The 11,181-nt window shown below is 45.0% G+C and overlaps 1 protein-coding gene across 1 annotated transcript; it reads left to right on the forward strand.

Annotated features, from left to right (window-relative positions):
* Positions 1-810: 810 nt before the first annotated feature.
* LOC132901144 (olfactory receptor 52K1-like) lies at positions 811-1,797 on the forward strand. The gene has a single exon (XM_060943496.1). It carries the CDS (start codon positions 811-813, stop codon positions 1,795-1,797), a length of 987 nt encoding a protein of 328 aa, XP_060799479.1.
* Positions 1,798-11,181: the final 9,384 nt, after the last annotated feature.

Below are 11,181 nucleotides of genomic sequence, written 5' to 3' on the forward strand. Positions count from 1 at the left end.
TAAATACAGGGGTGCCAATAATATTGGCACCTGTGGTTTTGTTGAAAATAATTATTTCTTGATGATTATTTCAAGATTCCCTCATGCCTCTTCCACATATTCCCTTGAAGCACAAAATAAAAGATTCACGAGAGTGCTACACTGATAAACTCATCAAATTACCAAGTCTTTTTGGTCTAAAATTATATCATTGCCGATAATTAATTCCAGAAGAGAATTTTTTTTTCTTTCAGTGAGAAATGAACTAGGGTTTTATTAATAGCAATCAAATATATTGCTTATTTCAGATTTTTACTAATACCTGACGTGTCCACAATATCCACTGTACCTTTGACCTTAAAACAATGTGCAGTACTTCTTAATTAATACCAGAGGGGAAACTGTTGTCTTCCACTGAGAAATTTCTGACAGTTAAAGGCAAGCTATTTAAACCAGTTTCTGGTGAACAGTTCAGAAAACTCTCAAGTTGTGACTTCAAAGTCTTAACTAAGTCAAGGTATGGTCTGTGATATAATTCTCAGTATTTTTAAGTCTTTTGATCTCTTTATAGAGATTTAAGAGTAATACATTTAGTGGAATGTAACTGGCCTAAAAGTGCTGTTCTATAATGTCTGTGTGTGTGTGTCCACATGTTTGACTGTTATTCTGTGTTCTGCTACAGAAAAGAACAGTTTCAAGTAATCATTGAAAGCCTCATATTGCCAATGAGATTCATGTCCATGTATGTAAACTTCTGACTGCAACTGCATTTGAAGACAGGAGAAACAGGATCTATGCTGCAATCATGCTATAAAGAACTCTTTTCTATACATGTCTTTTGTTTTTACAGAATCAGTAAATATGCTCAATTTTAACATAACTTTAATTTTTTTGGCTTACGGACCTCCTGGGCCTCTCAATTATGCAGTTTTCCTTGTTACTTTGTTGACATATCTTGCAACACTTTTTGCAAATTTATTGTTGATGCTGGTGATCTATCTTGACACAAGTTTTCACAAACCTATGTATGTATTTTTATTCAATTTGGCATTGAATGGGCTTATTGGAAGCTCTGCAGTCCTGCCTCATATCATGAACAACCTTCTTGATAATATGAAATTCATCTCCTTTCACAACTGTCTGTTTCAAGTATTCTGTGTTAATATGTATGGAGTATGTGCATATTTAATATTAATGGTTATGGCATATGATAGATATGTTGCAATTTGTAAACCATTGCAGTATCACAACATAATGACAGCAATGAAAGTTAGGTTGCTTCTAGGCATCACCTATATTTTTCCGATTTGCTTTTTAGGTATACAAACACACTTTACTTCACAGATGCCTTTGTGTAGGTACACTATAAACAAGCTGTTTTGTGATAACTTGGCTGTTGTCAACCTCTCCTGTGTTAAGAGTGTGTTTGGAAACCTGTATGGCATTGCTCTGGTAGTTATCTTTGTTGTTTTTCCTTTGTTATTTGTGGTTATGTCATATGTAAAAATATTACTAGTTAGTTTGAAAGCATCAGCAAATGCCAAAAAAAAGGCTTTAAAAACTTGTCTCCCTCATTTAATCACGTTTATTAATTTCTCATCGGCTACTCTGTTCTCTGTAATATATAATCGATTAAATTATTATCTTCCAAATGAGCTTAATGTTTTCATATCTGTACATTTTATTCTGATCCCACCCCTCCTGCATCCAATTATATATGGAATGAAAACTGAAAAGATTAGTCAAAGTTTTATAAAACTTCTTCATAAAAGAGTTTTTGCACTTGAAATTCATTTTCAATCAGTAAAGACAATTTAAAAGCCTGCTTTTTGTTGTTCTTAATATAAAGTTTAATTTGATATTTTTCATTTTGTTACAGTGTTGGTTAAGCATAGTATGATTCTGATATTAACTAATTATGGATAATTTGCATAACATCATTATATGGAAAAAATTATTTATACTGATGTGGACACCATTCAGGTGGTCAGTATTACAGGAAGTGTGTGTGTGTGTGCGTGTGTGTGTGTGTGAGAGAGAGAGAGAGAGGTATGAAGAGTATGTTCATCTCATCTCATTATGAAGCCAAATATCACCCATATTTCTCTAATGTAAATTATTTAGAAGTATTTGTCTTAGCATATAACAATAGGTGCAGCTTTCTGCCTTATGCAAGAAAACGATACACAAGAATGCCTACAAAAATAGAAGAAATGAGAAGACATGTATGATTAATTCATTTTTGAATAATGCCAGTGAAATGCCAAGTGCATGTGAAGAAATGCAAATTTATTTTATTTTGAAGAATGAATCAGTGTAATTATCTGCTGTAAATACATTCTATAACTGCTTAGAACTGTTCAAAGAGTATATATGCAAAAAATACTTGTATGTAAAGAATGCTTGTATGTATCAACTTTTTTAAAATTCTGATTTACATTAAACAATAATATTTAAAAACACATAATGAAAGCGCAAGTCTTGTCATCAACATGTTTGTGTTTCCTTCCAAGAAATTAAACATGAGTTCATGGATTAATAAAATTCTGAGTTTGTGAGTTGTGCTTGGTGCATGCGTTAAAATTACACAGTATTTATTACAAGATGTGAAATCAACAAGAAGATAGTAAACAAAGAAAGAATGGAAGAATATACATAATAAGATTTTTTTTTATTTAACCTTTATTTAACCAGGAAAGACTCATTGAGATTTAAAAAAAAAAAAAATCTCTTTTACAATAGCATCCTGGTCAAGACATGCAGCACAATTTTTCACAAACCTATGTATATAGGTTATACAGTTGTAAGTTGTATATACAGATGTAAGTTTAAATTTATATGTACCGTATATGACACCTTTCTGTTTTAGCCAGCATTAACTTTTTCAGCAGTTTGTGCTGCAGTAGCTCTTCTGTAGGATTGGATCATAGCCTAGCCTTTGTGCTCCATGCAAATCAATGAGCCTTCAACACCCATGACACTTTCGCCGGTTCACCGGTTGTCCTCCTTAGATGACTTTTGGTAGGTGCTAACCACCGCATACTGTGAAGAAGATAGTAAACCCCCACAAGATGTGCCATTTTGGAGATGCACAAACTCAGTCATCTAGCCATCACAATTTGGCCCTTGTCAAAGTTGTGCAAATCCTTACACTTGCCCATTTTTCCTGCTTCCAAACATCAACTTCAAGAACTGAATAATATATCCTACCTATAATATATCCCACTTCTTGACAGGTGCCATTATAATAACATAACCAATGTAATTTGCTTTACCTGTAAGTTTTTTGTTTTTTTTAATGGCTGATCAGTGTACACAAAACTGTGCAATTTAGATCAACAATTTATTTTAATCAGGGTTGGTTCGCTTTTTAAGAGTAAGATTCAAAGACTTTTCAAGCACTTTCAAGGTACTTAAACCAAAAATGTTTAGACTCTCAAAGCCTTTATCATCACATCGAAAGTGTGTACATGCCTGTATACATGCATGTCAAACAATTAGAATATCATGAAAAAGTTCAACATTTTCCATCAGTTAGAAAGAATAGAATCTTTATTGTCATTGCACATCAGGTATACAATGAAATTGCAGTGCTTCTTCGGCCGGTACATAATAAATTGTAAAAAAAAAACAAAAAACAGTAAAATCGTCTCGTCTTCTTCCGCTTTATCCGGGACCGGGTCACGGAGGCAGCAGTCTAAGCATGGAAGCCCAAACTTCCCTCTCCCCAGACACCTCGGTCAGCTCCTCGGGAAGAACACCGAGGCGTTCCCAGGCCAGCCGAGAGACATAGTCCCTCCAGCATGTCCTGGGTCTTCCCCGGGACCTCCTCCCGGGGGGACATGCCTGGAACACCTCCCCAGGGAGGCGTCCAGGAGGCATCTGAAAAAGATGCCCGAGCCACCTCAGCTGATTCCTCTCGATGTGGAGGAGCAGCAGCTCTACTCCGAGCTCCTCCCGAGTGACTGTGCTTCTCACCCTAAGGGAGCGCCCAGCCACCCTGCGAAGGAAACTCATTTCAGCCGCTTGTATCCGCGATCTTGTTCTTTCGGTCATTACCCAAAGCTCATGACCATAGGTGAGAGTCGGAACATAGATCGACCGGTAAATTGAGAGCTTCGCCTTTTGGCTCAGCTCCTTCTTCACCACGACAGACCGGTAAAGCGACCGCATCACTGCAGAGACTGCACCGATCCGCCTGTCGATCTCACGCTCCATCCTTCCCTCACTCGTGAACAAGATCCCGAGATACTTAAACACTTCTACTTGAGGCAGGACTTCTCCACCAACCTGGAGAGGGCAAACCACCCTTTTCCGGTTGAGAACCATGGCCTCGGACTTGGAGGTGCTGATTCTCATCCCAGCTGCTTCACACCTGACTGCAAACCACCCCAGTGCATGCTGGAGGTCCTGGTTTGAAGAAGCCAACAGGACAACATCATCCACAAAAAGCAGAGATGAAATCCTGTGGTTCCCAAACAGGATTCCTTCCGGCCCCTGGCTGCGCCTAGAAATTCTGTCCATAAAAATTATGAACAGAACCGGTGACAAAGGGCAGCCCTGCTGGAGTCCAACATGCACTGGGAACAGGTCTGACTTACTGCTGGCAATGCGAACCAGACTCCTGCTCCGTTCGTACAGGAACCGGACAGCCCTTAGCAAAGAGCCCCAAACCCCATACTCCCGAAGCACCCCCCCACAGAATACCACGGGGGACACATTCGAATGCCTTCTCCAGATCCACAAAGCACATGTGGACTGGTTGGGCAAACTCCCATGAACCCTCGAGCACCCTATGAAGGGTATAGAGCTGGTCCAGTGTTCCGCAACCAGGATGAAAACCGCATTGTTCCTCCTGGATCCGAGGTTTGACTTTTGGTCGAATTCTCCTCTCCAGTACCCTAGAGTAAACTTTCCCCAGGAGGCTGAGAAGTGTGATTCCCCTATAATTGGAGCACACTCTCCAGTCCCCTTTCTTAAAAAGAGGGACCACCACCCCAGTCTGCCACTCCAGAGGCACTGTCCCTGACCGCCACGCGATGTTGCAGAGGCGTGTCAACCAAGACAGCCCCACAACATCCAGAGACTTGAGATACTCAGGGCGGATCTCATCCACCCCCGGTGCCTTGCCACCGAGGAGCTTGCAAACCACCTCAGTGACTTCGGCTTGGGTAATGGACGAGTCCACCTCTGAGTCATCAGCATCAGTCTCCTCAATGGAAGACATGATGGTGGGATTGAGGAGATCCTCAAAGTATTCCTTCCACCGCCCGACAATGTCCCCAGGCGAGGTCAACAGCTCCCCACCCGCACTGTAAACAGTGTTGGCAGAGTACTGCTTCCCCCTCCTGAGGCACCGGACGGTTTGCCAGAATTTCTTCAAGGCCGACCGATAGTCCTCCTCCATGGCCTCCCCGAACTCCTCCCAGTTCCGAGTTTTTGCCTCCGCAACTGCCCGAGCTACAGCACGCCTGGCCTGCCAATACCCGTCAGCTGCCTCAGGGGTCCCGGAGGTCAACATGGCCCGATAGGACTCCTTCTTCAGCTTGACGGCATCCCTTACTTCCGGTGTCCACCACCGGGTTTGGGGATTGCCGCCATGACAGGCACCGGAGACCTTGCGGCCACAGCTCCGAACAGCTGTGTCCACAGTGGAGGTAGAGAACATGGTCCACTCAGACTCAATGTCCCCCGCCTCCCTCGGAAGCTGGGAAAAGCTCTCCCGGAGGTGGGAGTTAAAGACCTCCCCAACAGAGTGCTCGGCCAGACGTTCCCAGCAGACCCTCACCATACATTTGGGCCTGCCAGGTCTGTCCAGCTTCCTCCTCCGCCAGCGGATCCAACTCACCACCAGGTGGTGATCAGTTGACAGCTCAGCCCCTCTCTTCACCCAAGTGTCCAAGACATAGGGCCGGAGATCAGATGAAACGACAACAAAGTCTATCATCGACCTCCGACCTAAGGTGTCCTGGTGCCACGTGCACTTATGGACACCCCTATGCTCGAACATGGTGTTCGTTATGGACAAACCGTGACTAGCACAGAAGTCCAATAACAAAACACCACTTGGGTTCAGATCGGGGAGGCCGTTCCTCCCAACCATGCCCCTCCAGGTGTCACTGTCATCGCCCACATGAGCATTGAAGTCCCCCAGTATTACAATGGAGTCCCCAGTCTGAGCACCCCTCAGTACCTCTCCAAGGGACTCCAAGAAGGCCGGATACTCTATACTGCTATTCGGCCCGTAGGCACAAACAACAGCAAGAGCCCTCTCCCCAATCCGAAGGTGCAGAGAGGCGACCCTCTCGTTCACTGGGGTAAACTCCAACACATGGCAGCTGAGCTGGGGAGCTATAAGCAAGCCCACACCAGCCCGCCGCCGCTCACCATGGGCGACTCCAGAGAAGTGGAGAGTCCAGCCCCTCTCGAGGAGCTGGGTTCCAGAGCTCAAGCTGTGCGTGGAGGTGAGCCCGACTATCTCTAGCCGGTACCTCTCAACCGCCCGCACAAGCTCAGGCTCTTTCCCCCCCAGCGAAGTGACATTCCATGTCCCAACAGCTAGCCGCTGTGTCCAGGGATCAGGTCGTCGAGGCCCCTGCCTTCGACTGCCACCCAATCCACACTGCACCAGTCCCCTACTGCTACCTCTGTGGGTGGTGAAGCCACAGGAGGTCAGGCCCACGTCACCTCTTCGGGCTGAGCCCGGCCGGGCCCCATGGGCAAAGGCCCAGCCACCAAGCGCTTGCATAAAAGCCCCAACCCCAGGCCTGGCTCCAGGGTGGGGCCCCGGCTGCGCCATACCGGGCGACGTCATGGTCCTTGATGGTTTCTCCATAAGGGTTTTGGTGAACTGCTCTTGGTCTGGCCTGTCACCTAGGACCTGTCTGCCTTGGGAAACCCTGACAGGGGCATAATGCCCCCGACAACATAGCTCCTAGGATCATTCAAGCACACAAACCCCTCCACCACAATAAGGTGGCAGTTCTAGGAGGGGAAAACAGTAAAATATTAAAAGAAAACAGTAAAACAGTAAAATAAGAATAAGAAAGGAGTAAAATAGAAATAAGAAAGGAATGCATATTTACATCATTTACACATTACACTAGCATACACTTTCTTATGAGTTCAGGGACCTGATGGCCCAGGGAAAGAAACTGTTTTAAAGTCTGTTTGTCCTGCTTTTGAGGCACCTGTATCTCCTGCCAGAGGTGCTATCCCAGGTGTGAGGGGTCAGCAGTGATTGCCCTCGCTCTCCTGAGACACCATGTGCTAGCGATGTCTTCTAGCGAGGGTGGGGGACTGCCAGTGATGTGTTGTGCAGTTTTAATGACCCTCTGCAGGTTCTTTCTTTCTGCCACAGAGCAATTGGTGTACCAAACTGTAATGCAGTATGTCAGGACGCTCTCGATGGTACTGTGGTAACAGGTCACTAACAGTTTCTCCTCCAGATGGTTCCTTCTGAGTATCCTTAGGAAGTGGAGTCACTGTCGGGCCTTTTTTACCACCGTGGATGTGTTGGCAGTCCAAGAGTGGTCCTCAGCTATATGTGTCCCAAGGAATCTGAAGGAGGACACCCACTGGACACAGTCCCCATTGAAGCTCAGTGGGGCTGGATCCCCCCTGTTTTTCCTGAAGTCAATCACCATCTCCTTAGTTTTGCTGGTGTTGAGCAGCAGGTTGTGTGCAGAACACCAACCTGCCAGCATGTTGACCTCATCCCTGTACGCAGTCTCATCCCCTCCGCTGATAAGGCCGATGACCGTGGTGTCATCCGCAAATTTAATGATGGTATTGGAGGGGTGGATGGGTGTGCAGTCATGCATATACAGGGAATACAGGAGAGGGCTTAGCACACAGCCCTGAGGAGAGCCTGTGCTGAGGGTCAGGGTGGAGGAGCAGGTGGTGCCTACCTTAACAATTTGAGGGCGGTCAGTCAGGAAGACCTTGATCCAGGCACAGGTGGAGGGGGAGAGAGCGATGTTAGTCAGCTTTTCCACCAAGATGTCAGGAATAATGGTGTTAAATGCCAAGCTGAAGTCTATGAACAGCATCCTGGCATAGTTCCCTGGCTGCTCGAGGTGGCTGAGTGCTGTGTGCAGAGCTATAGCGATGGCGTCCTCCGTCGATCTGTTAGCTCTGTAGGCAAACTGATTTGGGTCCAGGTTTGAGGGGAGACAGTCCTTGATGTGGTGAAGGATGAGCCTCTCAAAGCATTTCATGACTACTGATGTTAAGGCAATAGGTCTGTAGTCATTGGGACACTTTGGGGCAGGAGTCTTTGGGACAGGGATGATGGTAGCTGATTTCAAGCACTGGGGGATAGTAGCCTGTGACAGTGAGAGGTTGAACAACCTGGTCAGGACTCCCCCCAGCTGGTCAGCACAGGCACAGAGTACTTTTCCGAGTACACCATCTGGTCTGGCTGCTTTCCTGATGTTCACAGTCTTCAGCACCTGCCTCACCTGGTGTTCCTGGAGTGTGAATGTGCTGTGATTGGATGTCTGTGGTGGTCGTGCAGCTGTGTGTGGAGCCTCTGCTTCAAAGCGGGAGAAGAAACTGTTTAATTCCTCAGCCAGCAATGCGTCAGCGATGGTAGTGACGGGTATGGAGCCTTTGTAGCTGGTCAAGTCAAGTCAAGTCAAGTTTATTTGTATAGCGCTTTTAACAATAAACATTGTCGCAAAGCAGCTTTACAAAATTTGAACGACTTAAAACATGAGCTAATTTTATCCCTAATCTATCCCCAATGAGCAAGCCTGTGGCGACGGTGGCAAGGAAAAACTCCCTCAGACGACATGAGGAAGAAACCTCAAGAGGAACCAGACTCAAAAGGGAACCCATCCTCATTTGGGCAACAACAGACAGCCTGACTATAATATTAACAGTTTTAACATGAGGACAGTTTCGTTGATGTTATAACTCTTCATTGATGGAAACTTGAGTGCAAAACTGTTCATGATAACTGCAGTCCTAAAGTTAGCAAGACAACTGTAGTCCTCAGCCATAAAAGCTTTACTATAAGAGTCCAGAGCATCCTCCAGGTATAACCCTCAACTGTCCTCATGGGGCTGTCCTTCACAGGAGCGGTGTGATAAAACTCCAACCAGACACAGGGCACCAGGATGGATCAAGCAGGTCTGAGGGGCAGAAGAGGCCAGCATCTCAATCCCAGGACCAACATGTAACTCAGAGGGACAGATTGGGGGGGGGGGGGGAGAGAAAGAAAACACATGTTGTTAGGTATGCCCTAAAAATGACAAGTATTAAATCTGTGTGGTAGGCTCGCAGAGACGAGAGTCTTTACATCAGGCATAACACACAACAATGGCATGTTAATATGGTAAAAAATATATCATGACCTGCTCTGGCTGGATGCTTGATTGGGTGATGGGAGCACACTCCTCAGCAATGATGAGATGCAGATGGGACCCTTAGGGCTGGCCAAGACAATTCAGTTACATTTCACTGGGTCTGGGACATGCGACAGAAAGTCTGATGGCCAATTCCCTGCAGGCTACGATAGCCAGTCGAGGTCTCCACCCTCTCCACCAAAAGATTTCCTGTTGACTCCATGTAACTCAGAGGGACAGATTTGGGGTGGGGGGGAGGGAAAGAAAACACAGGTTGTTAGGTATGCCCAATGTCACCTGAATAAGTAGGAGCAGTATACATATTGCACCGAGTACAAGCAGGGACTCCGGCAACTAACTATGACAGCATAACTAAAAGGAGAGAGCCAGAAGGTAACACAGGCATGAGGGAGCCCCGGGACATAAAGCAGCCAGCCACTACACCGTCAGCAAACTCGAGTGAGCAAGCGAGTGGGGACTGACAGCATCCATACATCCCAGTTTACCAAAACACTCTGTGTCTGAGGACCCTCTAGATCTACACCTTTACCTCATAAACACCATTAACAAAAGGCTTGACTAAACAGATATGTTTTCAGCCTAGATTTAAATGCGGAGACTGTGTCTGATTCCTGAACATTACTTGGAAGGCTGTTCCATAACTGTGGGGCTTTGTAAGAAAAGGCTCTGCCCCCTGATGTAGCCTTCACTATATGAGGTACCAGCAGATAGCCTGCACCTTTTGATCTAAGTAGGCGTGGCGGGTCATAGAGGAGCAGAAGTTCACTCAGGTACTGTGGTGCGAGACCATTTAGTGCTTTGAAGGTCAATAGTAGTATTTTATAATCAATACGAAATTTGATTGGGAGCCAATGCAGTGTGGATAAGACAGGCGTGATGTGGTCATATTTTCTAGTTCTAGTAAGGACTCTTGCTGCTGCATTTTGAACTAACTGGAGCTTATTTATGCACTTATTGGAACATCCAGACAGTAAGACATTACAATAATCCAACCTGGAAGTAACGAAAGCATGGACTAGTTTTTCTGCATCACGCAATGACATTAAATTTCTTATCTTTGCAATATTTCTGAGATGAAAGAAAGCTATCCGGGTGATGTTATCAATGTGAGTTTCGAATGAAAGACTGGGGTCAATAATCACTCTGAGGTCTTTTACTGCTGCACGTGAAGAAACAGAAAGGCCATCCAGAGTCACTGTGTAATCAGAAAACTTACTTCTAGCTGTATGTGGTCCTAGTACAAGTACTTCAGTCTTGTCAGAGTTAAGCAGAAGGAAATTAATAAGCATCCAGTGTCTAATGTCCTTAACACATTCCTCAATTCTATTAAGCTGGTGTCTCTCATCAGGTTTTGCAGAGACATACAACTGTGTGTCATCAGCATAACAGTGGAAACTAATACAATGTTTACGAATAATATCACCCAGAGGTAACATATATAGAGAAAAAAGCAGTGGACCCAAGACAGAACCTTGTGGAACACCAAACTTTACCTCGGTACGTCTAGAAATATCACCATTTATATCAACATACTGATAATGATCAGTTAGATAAGACCTGAGCCAGGAGAGGGCCATTCCCTTAACTTCCACAACATTTTCTAGTCTATCCAGAAGAATGGAATGATCAATGGTATCAAATGCTGCACTAAGGTCAAGCAACACAAGTAGCGAGACACAGCCCTGATCAGACGCCAACAGTAGGTCGTTTACTACTTTAACCAGTGCTGTCTCTGTGCTATGATGAGGTCTAAATCCTGACTGATACATTTCATGGATGTTATTCCTATGTAAATATGAGCATAACTGCTGTGCCACAGCTTTTTCAAGGA

This window comes from Neoarius graeffei, chromosome 17 (assembly GCF_027579695.1).
Source record: "Neoarius graeffei isolate fNeoGra1 chromosome 17, fNeoGra1.pri, whole genome shotgun sequence".
NCBI lineage: Eukaryota > Metazoa > Chordata > Actinopteri > Siluriformes > Ariidae > Neoarius > Neoarius graeffei.